This window comes from Phytophthora ramorum (genome assembly GCF_020800215.1).
Source record: "Phytophthora ramorum isolate Pr-102 chromosome Unknown Phyram_PR-102_s0011, whole genome shotgun sequence".
In the NCBI taxonomy this organism is placed as follows: Eukaryota; Oomycota; class Peronosporomycetes; order Peronosporales; family Peronosporaceae; genus Phytophthora; species Phytophthora ramorum.
Window position 1 is genome coordinate 1,088,323 of NW_027150657.1, and position 20,669 is coordinate 1,108,991.

General features: G+C 56.6%; 2 protein-coding genes across 2 annotated transcripts; one reads left to right on the plus strand and one right to left on the minus strand.

Moving 5' to 3' along the window:
• Positions 1-338: 338 nt before the first annotated feature.
• KRP23_11174 (uncharacterized protein) lies at positions 339-1,627 on the minus strand (the record flags this gene model as incomplete). The annotated part of the gene is made up of 2 exons (XM_067881701.1): positions 339-565; positions 640-1,627. The coding sequence occupies 2 exons, from the start codon at positions 1,625-1,627 to the stop codon at positions 339-341; spliced, it is 1,215 nt and encodes a 404-aa protein (XP_067740986.1).
• A 1,113-nt stretch (positions 1,628-2,740) lies between these two features.
• KRP23_11175 (uncharacterized protein) lies at positions 2,741-4,227 on the plus strand (the record flags this gene model as incomplete). The annotated part of the gene is made up of 2 exons (XM_067881702.1): positions 2,741-3,233; positions 4,190-4,227. 2 exons carry the CDS (start codon positions 2,741-2,743, stop codon positions 4,225-4,227), a joined length of 531 nt encoding a protein of 176 aa, XP_067740987.1.
• Positions 4,228-20,669: the final 16,442 nt, after the last annotated feature.

Genomic DNA, 20,669 nt, shown 5'->3' on the forward strand with positions numbered 1-20,669 from the left:
CTTAGTGCAACATGCACTAAGGCATACATTCAGGTGACCACCACAGGGTGGTCCACATTCATAGCAAAAGGCATATGACTGGTAGAAAGTAATACCTTTCTACCAATGAGAGTCATTCAATAGATAGGGGTTCTGCCAGCCATCCAATGGCAGAACCTCTCATTAGAAATATCAGTTTTAGGAGGAAACCCCATTTACAATCAATACAGTTCTCATTTACCACCAAAGCTTCCGTTTGGTTCATTTATCTAGGTTTAAGTATACTTGTGGATACAAGTATACTGAACTTAAGTAAACTACTCCTACGCTTCCTCCTACACGTGCGCACACGTGTAAGCTTAAGTAGTGGGTCTAAGCAGACCCATTACACGAGCACTTTGAAATGTGACAACGCGCGCGACCTTCGACTCAGTATCCACCATTATCTCCGCCACGTTCCCCGTACTTTCCGCACTGAACTCGTCTAGAATAGCAAGAGCACGCTCGGCATCCGTTTGTCCAGCCCTTTGTTCCTTTTTAAATCTTTGAATCATGTTGTGGACATCACGTAGAGCCACAAGCTTGCCTAAATATACGTCACAGAATACACAACTCACATATTAGTACACAGAATCCAAACCGGATATACACAAAGCTCACCAGACTGCTCGCGTAGGTAAGCAAGAATTCCTTTCGCATACGCGCCAGCCTTGTGCATCTCGTGGACATCACGCGTAAGACCTTCAACGGTGATCGTTCGATTCTCTGCGTAGTTGAACCACTGGTGCTTCGTGACAGGGTGGTTGTGATACCCAGACGCCTTAAGAGTGATGAACCAACCCGAATGTCCAGGCACCACCCGAGCGTTGATCTTGGCAGTACACTCGGTTGTCCGTACCAAACGATGCTTGCGTTTTCCAGATCCACGAGCAGCTTGAGTCCGTCCGTGAGTACATCGGAGTATCTTGCAGTACTTGACCCAGCTCTCTGGAATGTATTGTGTGCCCTTCCGGGTCTCCACAACTGCTGCATCTTCACCTGTCGTCTTAGCTTCACGCGCCACGGCATTGCGCATTTGATTGTTGCGACTGGAGACAGAGGTGCTCGTTCGACTTGAAAACTGTTGGTACGTTGCCCCTTGGAACTCTTCAAACGCACGGTGGAAGTCCTCCCACGATGGCCAGCGACACGGGAAACCTTCCACAAACGCACCATCTTCAGCATCACTTCCGTCACGAGGCGAAAGTGTTGTCGCCGTTCGTGCTGCCTTCCGCGGAGATTTCCGGTGTCCCTTCCGGTTTCGTTTCTGTGAGACACTGAACGCAGATTCTTCATTGCTACTGCTAACCTCCATCTCCTCTGCGTCCTTGCCACTGCTGCTTCCCGCCTCGGTCTCTGCATCCTCGTCACAGTCATCGACACCTTCACTCGCAACACTGTCCTCATCCGCATATCCACGCAGCACGATACCTTTAGAGGTTTTGGCTGGCCGCGCGGCACCGGCACCTTCGTCCTCGTAGTCGGAGTCTCCACTATCCGACGGCTCGCCTTCTTTGTCTTCGGCGCCCAACTGCTGCATCACCTCGCCAAGCGCATTCTCAGCTTCTTCATTCTTTTGCAGTTTCGCGTCCGACGCTCGAGTTCGCATGGTACGACCCAGTGACTCCAACTGTCCTTCAACAGCCTTCTTCTTCTCGAGCGCGATACGCTCCGCACGCAAAGCCTCAAAAGCCGCTTGATATGGGGCGGGAAAAGGGGGGATGTTCTTCCCCGATCGAATGTCTGCCACGCGCTGTCGGCGACGAGCGACAATGTCCGCGCGCGCTTCTTCTCCTCCGCAGCAGCACGCTCAGTTATCAGTCGGTCCGCGTCTGGAAGAGTCGACTGCACCAGTAGTCTCGATGGCACGTCATTCTTGCGGCGGGCGGGAAATGGCGGGAGATCTGGCTGTTTACGAATGAAAATCAGAGACAGTTACCATGAAGCCCGCTTAAATACACACGCCTAAGCAAGGGTCACGGTCACGTACCATCACGCCGGGTCGCAGGTGTCCAAAGAGCTTCAGCGATCCGCGCCGCTTTTACCGGTTCCTCTCGAGGGGACCGAACGACGAATGCCACTCGTTTCCAACTTTACAAAATTTGAGATTTAGAGTTCGTGTGCACAACACGTCGGAGAATGCTTTTCACCGCTCCCAGAATTTATCTTGTCGTCTTGTTGAAGGAAACAGCCGCTACACTGGCTTTTTAGAGCACCGGACCGAGGAAATATAGCAAACACACGTAGGAATCTGACCAGCACAGTAAAGCATCCCCTACAATACGCAGGCTCAGACGCCCCCCAGCCCGGCTGCCCCCACTCGCCCATCCTGGTAGCACCGTGCACAGCGCCTCTATAATGCGTGTGCACCACACATGATCTTTACTTGAAAATACATGTGTACCACATAGGCACTTCGATCCCAAGTGCATGTGCACCACATTGATCATCACTGTTCCGTCGACCCCACAGCACCCGACCCCCCCGCTCCAGCGATCACTGCGCCGCCTCCAGCAGACGCACGCGTAGAATGGCGGGGCTGAGCGCGTCGCAGCTACCACCGGCGACACTCGTCGCTGGTGATACGATCGAGTATTTTTCGCGTTGTTTCGTGTGGGGCCGCAGAGAAGGTCACAGGGTCGCTGTTGTCACTCGTGTTGACGACAGCCCTGAAGAGGACTTCCCCATTGACGTGGACACCGGGGAGGTTATCCCCAAGGACATGATGATGAAGAGGGTGTTGGACCGGTTCGGCGTCCCCGTGGAGGCCGAGGTGAGGACGTGGCGCAAGCTACGGACGTACAATCTCGTTAGTGGATCGTTCCGGGCCCCGTCGAGGGCCATCGCGCTCAAAGAGGCGCTGGAGAACGCCGTGAAGGCGTCGGTGGAGGCGCTGCACGACCTGCTTCCTCGTGTGCGGGAGGAGATCGTCCCTGAGAGCCCGCTGTCTGACTGCGGCAGCTCGCCTGTGCCAGGAACGGGCGACGACCCGTCCAGCACATGCATCTTTGACATGACGACGCCGCCGGTCCCGACAGCTCCGACGGCATGCCCAGACAACCATTGTGTGAGCGAGGAATCAGGCGAAAGCACGGGTGGGCACGAGGTTATAGACCTCGTGTCTACCCAGGAAGACGCGAGGGAGACGTCGAGCGGGTCAGAGGCGCCTGACGTGCTGACGAGCAGCGCCAAGGAAGGCGTGCGCGTGGAGACAAGTAATGGGCAAATTCCGAACCGCTACGCCCGTGCTCAGATCCGCCACCAAGGGAAGGATCGGCACGGAGTGAAGAAGCGGTCCCGAAAGCGCCGGGACCTGGCCAGGTGCGCAGTCACCAGGAGTGGAAGCAAAGTTCACCACGCGAGGACTGTGAAAGCCGTCAGCATCAAGCAGCAGCTGCGCTCACCGGAGATAAAGGCGAGGCTGGAGAATCTGAAAGCGAGGCGCTTCATGTTCTCGCCTTCCCCGTTGGTGATTCCGTCTTCACACGTCGAGGAAGCCCCATGGCCCCCGGGCATCGAGCGCACCACCGAGTGCAGGAGCAACGGCGTGGCGTTTCGGGACATTGGTGCGTTCGACTTGTGTGGCTGCGTAGGTGACTGCTTCCTGGACGTGTGTAAGAACGTCGAGAGCGCGACTTTCTGCACTCCAAGCTGCTGTAGTCTGGATGCGCGCTGCAGCAACGCACCCCGCACACTGGAAACGCTGAAATTGTTTGACACGAAGCGTGTTGGCCTGGGCGTGTTCACGACGACAGCGCTGGATGTGGGAGACGTGATTGGAGAGTATTGCGGGGAGTTGAGCGAGCTGCCTGGCCTTGTCGACGGACAGCCGAAGCAAGCCGTCCAGCAAAACAGCGGCTACACTCTCCTTTACAACGCGAAGTCCATGGCGCGCAACTACGTCTACGTGGACGCGCTGAAATGCGGCTCAATCACGCGGTTCATCTCCCACGCGTGCCACCCGAACGTTGCCTTTGTAGAGCAGCACAACCGGTCCGAAGTGAAGGTCCTCGTGAAGATGATCGCAAATGTGAAGGCTGGATCTCAGATTACTGCGCACTACGGGAAGGAACGTTGGTTTCGCTGCGCGTGCGACGTATGCTGGTGTGAGGACAGCAACAAGAAGCAGTAGCGGGAGCTCGGTGGGCTCGTACACGGCGGATTCTGTCAGAGGGAGCCGATCCAATGTACTCAGTTGCTGAAAAATGAACATGTATTAGCTGGGTTTCACAATGCGCGCTCACTACGTGTTTGCTTCGATACCAGGTACTTCAATATGCAGCACTTGCCCTCCACCTTCGTCTCCGGCGTGTGCTGGGCTACGCATAGGTGAGAGCTGGGCCATTCGAGCGCGGACGGCCGGCGTTCTCGATGACTGGAACGCGACCGCGTCTGCGTTTTCTACGATCGACGAGTATCTCATGGCCGCGGCTGTCGGAAGAGACCGCTGAGCGTAAAGCAAAGAGCACATGAATACAGGAACCGAAGACAAACCAATAGTTGCAGGGGCACCACTGGCGCTCAACGTCGACCGTCCAGCCGCTCCACGGCTGGCCCTCGACCTCCATGCGGGAGTAATTGACCCCCATTTGCGCGGTCACAGCAATGGCCTCCTCGCTGCGCATATTGGGGGCCACAATAACGCGCGGGGCTCGCAGTGAGACGACCTGCACTGTCGTCCGCGATCCAGCAGTAGATTCGTCGACGTTCTCACCTTCCGCTTGGCCCAGCAACTTCAATCGCATCAACTCTGAGACCCGTCGAATGAGCGTATCTGGCGGAAGCACGACAAACTCGAATGCGCGCACGCTGCCGGATTGGTCCTGACAGCACGAGGCCAGTTCTCACAGCAGAGAGTCCACCTTGAGCCGACGACGTAATGTGTAGTCGCGCTTGAGAACAGCGTTGAACGTTTCACAGGGGTTGTTTGTCGTGGCGAAGCCGGTGGGCGTGTGGTACGCCTGCCACCTCGTGAATGTCCCCGTCATCCACTGCGCTATAACGTAGCGCGCAAAAGGCACCATTTCGGGGTCCTGAACCCATCGACGTGCAGAAGCGTCCAGCATTTGCAGGGCCACCGAGTGGCTTCGCGCGAAGTGGAGATCGTAGATGTCCCGTAGGATAGCGGCTTGAGCGAGCGAGGAAAGGGGCTTAAGGTGCTCCTGGACCTTCTTCATGACGTGAAAAAAACACATCAAGAAGCAGTACGCCGGGTTGTCCCCGAACACTGCTGCGAGAGCATTGCACTGAGCCTTATCTCCGTCTGCCATGGCGAAGCGCACGACCAACTGCTTCTGTGTGATCCAGGAATAGGTCCGACGCAGTGAGAGGAGCGCTGATTGAAGCACTGGTTGCGTCTCTTGAGAGATGATAAAGAGAGCAACCAGGTGGAACTTGCGAGAGCGGTCTGACACGCCGACGACAAGCACTGGGTAGCCTCACTGGCTCAGCTTGTACGTCGCGTCGACGTGCAAGATGAAGCTGTCCGGGGGCACCATGAGCCGCAGCATCAATGCCTTCGTCGAGAGCCCCACGAGAAATGGTTTCTCGTCGGACCCATTTCCAATTACAGGCTTACCAGTGTCGTCCAGCTCCCAGGGGAATGTGAAGGCCTGGTTCATCAGCTCGGAGCCGTCATATGCGCGCTCGTGGATCCACGACCGCAGCTCGGCCACGCGATCGTGGTTCTGCATCTCTGTCCGCCCGTGATGATTCACGAAGTTCTGCACGGTCTTCAGGGTAGGCAGCTCCTCCAGAGGCGTGGCGAATTTGCGGGCGAGTGCGTGCCGGATCCGCATCGGGCGCAGGTGGTTCTCGGCAAGCTCTCGGCAGACCGCTTTCTGCGTTGCCGAGAGCTTCTTGCGTGTGGGCGGGGTGGACACCTCACTGTTGTGATCGCCGTACTCGAAGATGGAGACGTGCTGTGACTCCAAGCACGTCACCATCTTGCCGCGCCAAGCGCATTTGACATCGCTCGCGTCGCTGCATGCCTCGGAGCTGCACAGTAGCAAGCGGTACCGCATCTTGTGCTCCGCGTCTTCGCACCTAGTGCACGCCATTGTCTGACTCTTGTCGATGTCAAACGCTGGCATCTGCGCAACCATCTCGTCCGCTTCGACCGTCCCCACGTCGGCAGCCTTGAGCTCCCACCTCACTCGCCTCGGCATGATCGTGCGGGGGAGTGGAGCTCGAGAATGTGGGACCCCATCAACGACTGGCGACCGTAGAGCGTTCTGATTGGCCAGAATGCTGGTCAAAAAGAGCAGCCTCGCTCTTTTTGCGCGCTTCCCGGCAGCGAGCAGAAACTAAACAATCTATTGTGCTGGCACAGCACTTTGCTGTGCTGGCACAGCACTTTGCTGTGCTGACCAGCAGGAATGGTGCTGACGCAGACTTACTGTGCTATGGCTGTACTGTTGTGTGCCCGTAAGGCGTTCTCCACCGGACCCGCACAAAACGAAAACCGGACTGGCACATAATTTGATTACCCTTTCCGGTCTCAGCAGCGTGTTCCGGTACTGTTTAGGCGCGTAGGTTCATGCGTCAAGATGGCCCGCACACTTGATGCTACAGGTAGGCTGTCACAACTTTTGCTCAGCTCACTGCTCGTGCTCGGCTAAAGAATGCAATTTGGTAGCAGTATAGGTCGTCGAAGTCGTTGATACGGTCGTGGAGCCTCTCGCCCAGTTCGTCGAGGTCGTGGAGAGCCGCATGAAGCTGCTTGGCCAAAGCAGCAGAAGAAAACACCCAAATGTATCCTTTGTGGTTGATTCCGGAATGAGAGGCGCTGGCTGGTATGCCTTGCCGGCGCTTCAACACCACCAGCTCTCATCCCTTTCTGACTCTCATACTAAATTTGCATCACACTAAAACCTACGCTTGGCATTGGCCAGGTCCCCCCTATCTTTCCTGCTGCGGAACTTGCCTCCAGGTAATACCTGCCATGGGTGCGACCCAATGATGTTGCTGCTAATTATCCCCACGGGTGCGCTGACTACTTGTCCTTGGACTCACGTGAATCCGTGACATAGGCATACTATTTCAGGCATTGATACGGGCGGCATCGTGTACTGTTATATACCAACATGATGCTCCATTATAAATGTAGCCGCAGCTAATGCTTCAACATTGTCCTGGGCAACCACTGCGATGGGATGACTGTCCACTAGGAATTGTATTACAGCAGTGATTGCCCGGGGACAACACGTAACGTTATGCATCGAACCTGACCTTCAGGCTGAAGCACATTCCGGGGTTGACTGCACGGTGCCTGTCGTTTCCAGACAAACAACCAAGACAAACTAGCCTTTTTCGTCGACCTACCAACCAAGTAGACTCACACAACCAAGTAGACTCACTACACACCAGCGCAACCATTCACCTCCTCACAACGTGAAATGCCAGGACGTATTAATACTGCAAGTGGCCATATCATAAGAAGAGGATATATTCGTACTAACTTACTACTGGCTCACCCCCTGACGAGAGCAAACCTTCGCTGTCACCGAATGAAATTGCAGATCAAAAGCTAACGCCACACTACTACTGCACACAACCGAAGCTCTACTGCTCGCGGCGCGAGTCGTACTCGGCCTGGATCTCCTCGGCCGACTTGCCCGACGTCTCCGGCACCAGCTTCAGAGCAAGCAGGTAGAAGATCGCCAGCAGCACCACGAACGGAACGTACGCGTAGTCGTTCAGAGCGTCCGAAATGTACGGGTACGACACACCCACGATGAGGTTGCACAGCCAGTTGATGCCGATGCACAGCGACGACGCGCTGGCACGGATCGAGTCCGGGAAAATGTCGGCCGTCATCACCCACACGAGCGGGCCCAGCGTCACGCCGAACACGATCACGTACAGCGCCGTGAACACAATCGACAGAGCAGACACGTCCACGATGAACGCCACCGTCATGCCGATGGACATGACCACCATCCCCGACAGGCCCCACAGGATCATGTTGCGCGCACCGAAGCGGTTGGCCAGCACGCCCGTGAAGAAGGCGGGCCAGATGTTGATGAAGTCGATGATCAGCGTGCCCACGCGCGAGTCCGAGATGCCGGCGTCCGAGAAGATGCTGCCAGAGTAGTAGAACACGGCGTTGATACCCGACAGCTGCTGCGCCATCGACAGCATGATGCCGCCGAGAAGCTGCAGGCGGTAGCGAGGCGCGAACATCGACTCCTGCTTGGGAGCAGCCAGACCCTCCTCTGCGGTCTCCGCCTTCTTGCTCACCTCCAGCCACGACAGAGCCGTCTGCACGTGCTCCTCGCCGTACAGGCGAGCGATCACCTGCTTGGCCTCGTCACGGCGACCCTGGGTCAGCAGCCATGCAGGGCTCTCCACGCACATGGACGGCGCCAGCAGCAGGTAGATGGCAGCCAGCACCACCGGGAACGCGGCCAGGTAACGCCATCCAGAGCTCGTGTTGGCGAAGAAGAACGTGATGGCCGGCACCAAAATGCCGATCGTCGTGAAGATCTGCAGGCCCAGGCCGAGCGTGTTGCGCAGGTGCGGCGGAGACAGCTCGTTGATGTAGCCGCCGATGGTGGCCGTGGCCGTACCCGACGACAGACCGGCGATGAGACGGCCCAGGGCGAAGAGCCAAACGTTCGACACGGCCGCCTGCACGACGCCGCCCACGATCATGAAGATGCAGTTGCCCATGAGGGCCTTCTTGCGGCCGTACTTGTCGCTGAAGTAGCCGCAGCACAGCGAGCCGACCATGGCACCGAAGATCCACGCGTTCACGGCGAACGTCCACTCCGTCTTGCTGTGGCCAGGGAACATGAGGCACGTGTCCTCGGCCACGGGGCGAGCATTGCACTCGTCCGTGTCGTTGTACTGCGACAGGTTCATCTGCGAGGTGGACCAACCGCTCTGGAACGGCTGCAGCCACGACAGCAGCGCACTCGTGTACAGGATGGTCTTGGGCTTGATGAGGCGCGCGGCGGCCTTGTTGGCCTCGTCGAAGGCGGTGACGCCGCCGGCGTTGGGGGTAGAGGTTTCTGCGTAGCTGCCCGCCATGCTTTTGAAACTAAGTTTGTTGCTTGGTAGCTGACTTGCTTAGTGCTTGTCCGAATGGGAAGTGAGGAATGACCCGATCGGCCGCGCGCGACCCTGGGCTCGAAGGAAGCGACTCGCGTGCAGTGCAACGCGGTCTGCAACGCTGGCTGCCATGGCTCTTGACTGGACGAGAGACGGCCGGCCGCTGCGCTTCAACCGCGGGCTGTCTGAGTCACGAGGCCCACTTGATTCACTTGATGGAGCATCGACGATTCTGCTTCGTGCTCCCGCCGCTCTCTCTCTCTCTCTTGAGAGGCTTGCGCGGGTAGAATTACTGCGTTTCCGTGTTCTACCGGATGTATGTTGGCCGTGGCTCCTGGACGATTGGAACGTGGCCATCTGCAATGTGACAATGTATCTTGAAGTTTGCCGTGGCGGTCGAATAAAAGCGCAAGTTCAGTTGACAGGAGAGCTGGCACCGCCAAGGAGGCCCTTGGCGCCAAGTTGGCGAGGGCGATGGGTGGTCTTGCGGCTGCATACTACTTCACTTGAAGTATTTAATATCGAGCTCTACAAAGTATTATCCACGGTCACCGGGGCTATTCTTATATTCCAGGGAGGTCATATCAATAATTGAGGGTCTGGCACGATACTGGTGCTGCAGACACCCTCCGAGCATCGTTCCATGACGCCTGCCTGCATCTACCGGATCTGTTAGAGGGTGCTGCGTGTGCATGTGCGTGTGTGCACCAGGTGTGGGTGCAAGGCGTGTGTGCGTGCGCGTGCCTCTACGCGTGTGCGGGGGGATTTGTGGCGGCGTCAAGTGCTCATGATGAGACGCGCAGGTTGCGTGCGCGTGAGAACAAGCGTGTGGGAGCGTGTCCAAGTGCTCAAGCGGCGTGGACATGCGTGTGGGTGCATAGTAGGAGATACATATGTAGGAGTAGGGTGTGCGTGACATTGGTCATGCAGTATGGTGTAGTGGGTTAAGTGCCGGGTCTTTGATCCGAAGGGTGTGGGTTCGAGTCCCCACATGGACGTTTTTCTTTTTGCCGACAAGAGAGCGTAGGAGGCAGGCTAGCAGCTAAAACTCACTCACTCAATCTCACTTTTGGTTTTGCAATCTCGGCCCGAAGCCGTCTTCTAAGCTTTCAACTCTCCGCAGCTCGTAGCCCAACTTCCTTTTGGTTATGAGCCCAAGTACCGACACCAAGTTCAAGGTCGAGCCTTTCGACGGCTCGAACTACTCGCTGTGGAGCTACAAGATGAAGATGTACCTGATGTCCAAGGGATTGTGGGAAGCTGTCTCCGGGGAAGCCGGATCGACGGCGAAGGAGCAACAAGCGCACGCGGCGATTGTGCTCAACCTGAATGACTCGCAGTTGATGCACGTGGTGACGTCCACGACTGCGAAGGAGGCGTGGGACACGTTGAAGAAGTTCCACAAGACTCAAGACATGGCGAACCGGCTGTGGCTCAAGGAAAAGTTCTCGGCGTTCAAGTTCACGGCGTCCTCCGTCGGCAAGCACGTGACGGAGTTGGAGAAGCTCGTGATGGAGATGAAGAACGCGGGGTGTGAGCCAACTGAGGAAGACGTCTGCGCGACGATGCTGCGGAGTCTGCCATCGAGCTACGAGGCTCTGGTTCAAGCGTTTCGCATGTCAGTGAGTGAGTTCAAGCTTGCAGACCTGGTGAGCAAGCTGATTGCGGAAGAAGTGCGTCAGAAGGACTCGAACCGCATCGAAGAAGCGACTGCGCTTCTTGCCGGCAAGGGCAATGGGAAGCAGCAGCAGAAGAAGAAGAACGCACGCGGGATGCGCAAGAAGGGGCCCTTCGGGAAGTGTTTCAACTGTGGCAAGCCTGGCCACTATGCGAGGGATTGCCGTTCCGAGGCAAGTCCCGATGAAAATGTCCAAGACCAGTCGAACGTTGCGTTCCATGCGACGGAAGCTTTTGCTAGCGAGTGCTGGGTGATGGACAGCGGTGCTTCGGCACACATGTGCAAGACACGCGACGCGTTTCAAGAGTACTCGGGTGTAAAGACTGCGCGCACCATATCGAGCGCAAAGAACAGCGCGAGCTTGAAGATTCTCGGGGTTGGAACAGTTGTTCTGCGTGTCTGGACTGGTAGTGCGTGGATAAACGCGCGACTGGAAAACACACTGCACGTTCAAGATTTGAACAAGAACCTGTTCTCTCTCACGGCTGCAACGGCACGCGGCATGACCGTGACTATGGACAGCGAGCAGTGCGTTGTGAAACGCGGCGGCCAAGTGGTGGCGACGGGCAGGAAGCAAGGCAAGCTGATGTTCCTCAACATTGAGGGCGGCGACGAGTGCCATGCGGCTGAAGACAATATGGATTTGTGGCACCGGCGACTCGGCCACGCGTCTTTCGGCACGCTGAACTCCATGATCAAGGACGGGAAACTCAAGGGTGCGCTGGCAGAGCCTGGAACCGTGTGTGGCGTGTGTGCGACTGCGAAGCAGGCACGCAAGCCTTTCAAGTCGACCAAGGAGGGACTCGAAGCCAGGGAGAGCGCACGCAAGGACACCACTGTGTGCTCTGATGTGTTGGGGCCCGTCACTCCTGCATCCAAGTCGGGCTACAAGTACATTGTGAGCTTCATCATGATGAAGAGTCGCTTTGTGACAATCTACCCATTGCGCAAGAAGAGCGAAGTGTGTGAGGCGTTCAAGAAGTTTCTCAAGGAGGCAGAAACAAGTGCGGGCATCAAGGTCAAGGTGCTACGCAGTGACAACGGCGGTGAATACTGCAACGCGGGGATGGTGGCTCTGTGCGACGAGAAGACCATCAAGCAAGAGTTCACGGTGCCTTACAACCCGCAACAGAACGGCATGGCAGAGCGGATGAACCGTACGCTGGTCGAAATGACACGCTGCATGCTGGGGGAGAGCGGGATGGACAAGTCGTACTGGTGCGAGGCCATCATGACAGCTGCAGACATTCGGAACGTGTTGCCTAACACGTCAAGCCCACACGCAAGCCCATTCCAGCTGGTTTTCAAGAGGGCGCCACGTCTGGAGCACATGCGCGTTTTTGGGACCGAGTGCTACGCCCATGTGACCAAGCAGAAACGCAAAAAGCTGGACAACTCGGGGATCAAGTGCGTGTTTCTCGGCTACGCCAAGCAACACAAAGCATATCGACTCCTGGACCCCAGCGACGGATCGATCGTGATTTCAAGGAGTGTGGCGTTTGCTGAAGCGCCACCGGTCACAATGGCGAAGACGCGCAACCAGGAGGTGATCGACATCATCGACAACGATGAAGAAGAGGAGCGCACCGAAGAACCCAGTGTTGACGACGGTTTCAGCACGCCCCCGACACGCCCACTCCACGAACCCGAGGAGCACAGCGGACCGACCGGATCTGTGCCAACGCGTGGCTCTAGCACGCCAGGGAGAGACGGCGAAGAGGAGTGGATGGTGCGTCCGGCACGCAAAAGGCGTGGAGTCGTGCGCTACCAAGACGAATTTCCCGGGACTCGAAGGGGTGAGTTCAACCTGGACGACTACGAGGCTGAGTTCGATTCCCTCTACTGCTTCCTCACCGAAGACGACGACGGTGAGCGCGCGGTGTCGTACGATGAAGTCATGCGGAGCAAGTACAAGGACGAATGGCTGCGCGCCATGGAAAGCGAAATGAAGTCGCTTGAGGATCACCGCACCTGGAAGTTGGTGGACATGCCGTCAGACAAGAAGGCGATCGGGTGCAAGTGGGTGTTCCGTATCAAGCGTGACCCGAGCGGGAAGATCATCAAGTTCAAGGCTCGTCTCGTGGCGAAGGGCTTCACGCAACGTCCAGGGGTCGACTACACGGAGACTTTCGCTCCTGTAGCACGCAAGGAGTCCATCAACACGGCGGTGGCGATTGCAGCAGAGGAAGACATGGAGGCTGAAAATGTGGATGTGGACACCGCGTTTCTCTACGGCGACGTTGAAGAGGAGCTCTATATGGACCAGCCGGACGGATTTGAAGACCAAGTCAACCCAACCAAGAAGTGCCTGTTGATGCAAGCGCTTTACGGCACGAAGCAAGCGGCACGCCAATGGAACAGCAAGCTGAACAAGCACCTGGAGGGCCAAGGTTTCCATCGGTCAGCGGCGGATCCGTGTGTGTATGTTCGGCGTTCGGACTCGAAGTTCAGCATCATTATCGTCTACGTGGACGACCTCATGATCTTCAGCAGGACGAAAGCGGAGATCGGTGAGATCAAGAAGGCGCTGAAGCGCGAGTTCAGCATCAAGGAGCTCGGTGAGCTGAAGTACTGTCTCGGCATCGAGATCCACCGCAACCGCGACGACAAGACCATCGTCATGAATCAGCGAGCGTATATTCAACGACTCGCGGAGAAGTTCGGCGTGGAAAAGTGCAAGGCAGTGCACACACCAGCGGACAGCAACTCGAAGCTGGTGAAGCCGTCAGAAGACGAAGATTTCGTGCCCAGGTACCCGTATCGCGAGTTGGTGGGGGCTTTGATGTACCTCGCAACTTGTACGCGCCCGGACATTGCTCAAGCTGTGGGTGAAGTGGCCAAGTTTTGCGAGCGGTACAACAAGTCTCACTGGGTGGCTGCGAAGCGGATTTTGAAGTACTTGAAGACCACTCAGGACCTGGGACTCGTGTTCAACGGCGGGACTAAGGGAGAGCTGATCGGCTACGCGGATGCGAACTGGGCAGGTGATTTGGACACCCGGCGCTCGACTACTGGCTACGTGTTCTTCCTGAACGGGAGTGCAATTTCGTGGAAGTCGAAGCGGCAACCGACAGTGGCAACCTCGAGCACGGAGGCAGAGTACATGGCACTGTACAACGCCACTCAAGAGGCAGTGTGGCTGCGTCAGCTACTACTGGACGTGGGGTGTGAGTGTGTGGGTGCGACTACCATTTTTCAGGACAACCAAGGTTGCATTGCGCTGGCCAAGAACCCAGCGTACCACTCACGCACCAAGCACATCGACTTGAAGTATCACTTCTTGCGCGAGAAGGTGGAAGACAAGGTCATCGTGCTCGAGTACAAGCCGACAGACGAGATGATCGCAGACGGGTTTACCAAGGCACTGGCACGACCCAAGCACCGCCAGTTTCTCGTCGGACTCGGCATGGACGCCTAAGACGCCAAGCACAGCGCATCAAGGGAGAGTGTTAGAGGGTGCTGCGTGTGCATGTGCGTGTGTGCACCAGGTGTGGGTGCAAGGCGTGTGTGCGTGCGCGTGCCTCTACGCGTGTGCGGGGGGATTTGTGGCGGCGTCAAGTGCTCATGATGAGACGCGCAGGTTGCGTGCGCGTGAGAACAAGCGTGTGGGAGCGTGTCCAAGTGCTCAAGCGGCGTGGACATGCGTGTGGGTGCATAGTAGGAGATACATATGTAGGAGTAGGGTGTGCGTGACATTGGTCATGCAGTATGGTGTAGTGGGTTAAGTGCCGGGTCTTTGATCCGAAGGGTGTGGGTTCGAGTCCCCACATGGACGTTTTTCTTTTTGCCGACAAGAGAGCGTAGGAGGCAGGCTAGCAGCTAAAACTCACTCACTCAATCTCACTTTTGGTTTTGCAATCTCGGCCCGAAGCCGTCTTCTAAGCTTTCAACTCTCCGCAGCTCGTAGCCCAACTTCCTTTTGGATCGTGGTGCAGCTGGAGACGGTCTCAATCCAGTCGGCATGTCTGCAAAGCCAATTGCAATAGCTCATCACCAAGGCAAGACTCTTTCTTGATTCAAGAGCCGTTATGGCGCCCCGTCACATTATCCGGGATATGCCACCTGGCGGATCAGGAAGGTTTCGTCCCGAGACTTGTAAGGCAAGTACTAGTAACAGGGTATCCGGATACTCGTATGGGGGTTCAACGAGGTCAAGCAACCAATACATGTAGCCACCCGCATGCAAATGGCCTGCCTGGACGACTACGCAGCTGCAACGTCTGACGCCGGCTTGCCCGGGGACAACGCGTAACGTTAGGCATCGAACCTGACCTTCAGGCTGAAGCATATTCCGGGATCATAGTTGGCTATGAACACCCAAGCGAATATAAAAGATAGACAGAATCCATGGCCACCTCCACCGTAGTCCCTGACAATGGCTTGGTGTATTCGAAGTTAATTGGCCGCCACGTACTACCTAGGCATCACATTGTACCACAGCAGTGATCGCAAACGGCTCTGTCGTGGCTGGAGGTGAGCAAGAAGGCGGAGACCGCAGAGGAGGGTCTGGCTGCTCCCAAGCAGGAGTCGATGTTCGCGCCTCGCTACCGCCTGCAGCTTCTCGGCGGCATCATGCTGTCGATGGCGCAGCAGCTGTCGGGTATCAACGCCGTGTTCTACTACTCTGGCAGCATCTTCTCGGACGCCGGCATCTCGGACTCGCGCGTGGGCACGCTGATCATCGACTTCATCAACATCTGGCCCGCCTTCTTCACGGGCGTGCTGGCCAACCGCTTCGGTGCGCGCAACATGATCCTGTGGGGCCTGTCGGGGATGGTGGTCATGTCCATCGGCATGACGGTGGCGTTCATCGTGGACGTGTCTGCTCTGTCGATTGTGTTCACGGCGCTGTACGTGATCGTGTTCGGCGTGACGCTGGGCCCGCTCGTGTGGGTGATGACGGCCGACATTTTCCCGGACTCGATCCGTGCCAGCGCGTCGTCGCTGTGCATCGGCATCAACTGGCTGTGCAACCTCATCGTGGGTGTGTCGTACCCGTACATTTCGGACGCTCTGAACGACTACGCGTACGTTCCGTTCGTGGTGCTGCTGGCGATCTTCTACCTGCTTGCTCTGAAGCTGGTGCCGGAGACGTCGGGCAAGTCGGCCGAGGAGATCCAGGCCGAGTACGACTCGCGCCGCGAGCAGTAGAGCTTCGGTTGTGTGCAGTAGTAGTGTGGCGTTAGCTTTTGATCTGCAATTTCATTCGGTGACAGCGAAGGTTTGCTCTCGTCAGGGGGTGAGCCAGTAGTAAGTTAGTACGAATATATCCTCTTCTTATGATATGGCCACTTGCAGTATTAATACGTCCTGGCATTTCACGTTGTGAGGAGGTGAATGGTTGCGCTGGTGTGTAGTGAGTCTACTTGGTTGTGTGAGTCTACTTGGTTGGTAGGTCGACGAAAAAGGCTAGTTTGTCTTGGTTGTTTGTCTGGAAACGACAGGCACCGTGCAGTCAACCCCGGAATGTGCTTCAGCCTGAAGGTCAGGTTCGATGCATAACGTTACGTGTTGTCCCCGGGCAATCACTGCTGTGGTACAATGTGATGCCTAGGTAGTACGTGGCGGCCAATTAACTTCGAATACACCAAGCCATTGTCAGGGACTACGGTGGAGGTGGCCATGGATTCTGTCTATCTTTTATATTCGCTTGGGTGTTCATAGCCAACTATGATCCCGGAATATGCTTCAGCCTGAAGGTCAGGTTCGATGCCTAACGTTACGCGTTGTCCCCGGGCAAGCCGGCGTCAGACGTTGCAGCTGCGTAGTCGTCCAGGCAGGCCATTTGCATGCGGGTGGCTACATGTATTGGTTGCTTGACCTCGTTGAACCCCCATACGAGTATCCGGATACCCTGTTACTAGTACTTGCCTTACAAGTCTCGGGACGAAACCTTCCTGATCCGCCAGGTGGCATATCCCGGATAATGTGACGGGGCGCCATAACGGCTCTTGAATCAAGAAAGAGTCTTGCCTTGGTGATGAGCTATTGCAATTGGCTTTGCAGACATGCCGACTGGATTGAGACCGTCTCCAGCTGCACCACGATCCGGTAGATGCAGGCAGGCGTCATGGAACGATGCTCGGAGGGTGTCTGCAGCACCAGTATCGTGCCAGACCCTCAATTATTGATATGACCTCCCTGGAATATAAGAATAGCCCCGGTGACCGTGGATAATACTTTGTAGAGCTCGATATTAAATACTTCAAGTGAAGTAGTATGCAGCCGCAAGACCACCCATCGCCCTCGCCAACTTGGCGCCAAGGGCCTCCTTGGCGGTGCCAGCTCTCCTGTCAACTGAACTTGCGCTTTTATTCGACCGCCACGGCAAACTTCAAGATACATTGTCACATTGCAGATGGCCACGTTCCAATCGTCCAGGAGCCACGGCCAACATACATCCGGTAGAACACGGAAACGCAGTAATTCTACCCGCGCAAGCCTCTCAAGAGAGAGAGAGAGAGCGGCGGGAGCACGAAGCAGAATCGTCGATGCTCCATCAAGTGAATCAAGTGGGCCTCGTGACTCAGACAGCCCGCGGTTGAAGCGCAGCGGCCGGCCGTCTCTCGTCCAGTCAAGAGCCATGGCAGCCAGCGTTGCAGACCGCGTTGCACTGCACGCGAGTCGCTTCCTTCGAGCCCAGGGTCGCGCGCGGCCGATCGGGTCATTCCTCACTTCCCATTCGGACAAGCACTAAGCAAGTCAGCTACCAAGCAACAAACTTAGTTTCAAAAGCATGGCGGGCAGCTACGCAGAAACCTCTACCCCCAACGCCGGCGGCGTCACCGCCTTCGACGAGGCCAACAAGGCCGCCGCGCGCCTCATCAAGCCCAAGACCATCCTGTACACGAGTGCGCTGCTGTCGTGGCTGCAGCCGTTCCAGAGCGGTTGGTCCACCTCGCAGATGAACCTGTCGCAGTACAACGACACGGACGAGTGCAATGCTCGCCCCGTGGCCGAGGACACGTGCCTCATGTTCCCTGGCCACAGCAAGACGGAGTGGACGTTCGCCGTGAACGCGTGGATCTTCGGTGCCATGGTCGGCTCGCTGTGCTGCGGCTACTTCAGCGACAAGTACGGCCGCAAGAAGGCCCTCATGGGCAACTGCATCTTCATGATCGTGGGCGGCGTCGTGCAGGCGGCCGTGTCGAACGTTTGGCTCTTCGCCCTGGGCCGTCTCATCGCCGGTCTGTCGTCGGGTACGGCCACGGCCACCATCGGCGGCTACATCAACGAGCTGTCTCCGCCGCACCTGCGCAACACGCTCGGCCTGGGCCTGCAGATCTTCACGACGATCGGCATTTTGGTGCCGGCCATCACGTTCTTCTTCGCCAACACGAGCTCTGGATGGCGTTACCTGGCCGCGTTCCCGGTGGTGCTGGCTGCCATCTACCTGCTGCTGGCGCCGTCCATGTGCGTGGAGAGCCCTGCATGGCTGCTGACCCAGGGTCGCCGTGACGAGGCCAAGCAGGTGATCGCTCGCCTGTACGGCGAGGAGCACGTGCAGACGGCTCTGTCGTGGCTGGAGGTGAGCAAGAAGGCGGAGACCGCAGAGGAGGGTCTGGCTGCTCCCAAGCAGGAGTCGATGTTCGCGCCTCGCTACCGCCTGCAGCTTCTCGGCGGCATCATGCTGTCGATGGCGCAGCAGCTGTCGGGTATCAACGCCGTGTTCTACTACTCTGGCAGCATCTTCTCGGACGCCGGCATCTCGGACTCGCGCGTGGGCACGCTGATCATCGACTTCATCAACATCTGGCCCGCCTTCTTCACGGGCGTGCTGGCCAACCGCTTCGGTGCGCGCAACATGATCCTGTGGGGCCTGTCGGGGATGGTGGTCATGTCCATCGGCATGACGGTGGCGTTCATCGTGGACGTGTCTGCTCTGTCGATTGTGTTCACGGCGCTGTACGTGATCGTGTTCGGCGTGACGCTGGGCCCGCTCGTGTGGGTGATGACGGCCGACATTTTCCCGGACTCGATCCGTGCCAGCGCGTCGTCGCTGTGCATCGGCATCAACTGGCTGTGCAACCTCATCGTGGGTGTGTCGTACCCGTACATTTCGGACGCTCTGAACGACTACGCGTACGTTCCGTTCGTGGTGCTGCTGGCGATCTTCTACCTGCTTGCTCTGAAGCTGGTGCCGGAGACGTCGGGCAAGTCGGCCGAGGAGATCCAGGCCGAGTACGACTCGCGCCGCGAGCAGTAGAGCTTCGGTTGTGTGCAGTAGTAGTGTGGCGTTAGCTTTTGATCTGCAATTTCATTCGGTGACAGCGAAGGTTTGCTCTCGTCAGGGGGTGAGCCAGTAGTAAGTTAGTACGAATATATCCTCTTCTTATGATATGGCCACTTGCAGTATTAATACGTCCTGGCATTTCACGTTGTGAGGAGGTGAATGGTTGCGCTGGTGTGTAGTGAGTCTACTTGGTTGTGTGAGTCTACTTGGTTGGTAGGTCGACGAAAAAGGCTAGTTTGTCTTGGTTGTTTGTCTGGAAACGACAGGCACCGTGCAGTCAACCCCGGAATGTGCTTCAGCCTGAAGGTCAGGTTCGATGCATAACGTTACGCGTTGTCCCCGGGCAAGCCGGCGTCAGGCGTTGCAGCTGCGTAGTCGTCCAGGCAGGCCATTTGCATGCGGGTGGCTACATGTGTTGGTTGCTAGTAGCAACCAATACATGTATCATGCTAGGCAATGGTGAACCCTCCCATTGCTCCAGCCAGGATTAAACACCATATCGGTTCGTGAATCACGAAAGAGTATTTTCTTGTTGATCTATTAGTACTGTTTTGGCGCGTAGGTTCATGTGTCGAGATGGCTCGCACATTTGATGCTACAGGTAGGCATGATATTTCAGGCATTGACACGGGCACTGTTATATATAAACGTGATGCTGCATTATAAATGTGGCCGCAGCGGTGATGCCTCAACAGTATGCTGGCCTCCATTGTGCAAGTTGCAAGCAAACAACTACGCCTGCGCGATGGGGCAGGTCGCACCTTGGACGTATAAGCCTTCGCCACCTTTGGCAAATAGCTGGACAGGTCGCAATTAGCGCCAAAGGGCACAAGTGGTTCAGGGTTCATCTTCGGCGCCTCCGGATCCGGATCTTTCTTCTCAGCGCGAACTCCCCCGCGTGGGGCCGAGATGGAGTGAGGAGGTGAGTTCTGTACGACGGGCACGGTGTCGGCTACCTGCCTGGCGTTTGCCACACAAGAATCGGCCTGGGTGTGTAGGGCCTGGTGACCTCTGCGCGTTTTCAAGATCAACACCAAAAGGCGCGACGGACCTGGCGGAGCCGTCGCGATCGAGATATCGCTGCCAAGGCACAGAGGACCCGGTAAACCCTTTAGTGCTCGAGACTCGCTACCAAGGCGCAAGGACACGGTGACCCCTCGTGCTCAGCTCAACACCAACAGCGCTTGGGGCCTGGTGTCCCCCTCATGTCCAAGATTTCACACTGACAGCGCTTGGGGGCTGGCGAGCCCGTTGCGTTTCCGTTCAAGCACCAAATCACAGAAGACTTGGTGACCCTCTTGCTTCCATGCGTGCCATGCCGAATCACCCGGTCTAGATAAAGAATTTCCGGGCTTAAAAAGCCCCCAGGGATCTCGGGCTTCGACGCCCCAAGCGATACAGGAGTCTATAGCTAGCAATGACTAACGAAATAGATGATCCTCTTCTCCCCCAAATAGCTGTCACAAAGCCGCGACTTCGCACGGAGCAGCTCTGGATTTACTTTTGTGCACAAATTTCGATACCGGTGTATTCCAGACTGGGTTTGATATTCTAGCAGTGGGGAATTCTTGGGTTTAATACCTGCCCGGTCTCTAAATAAAATTAGTCTTAGTTCTACTAAACTGCGAATTCTGCAAAAGTATTAACACTACACTCCTGGCCAAAAGTATACGAACACCCCTACTT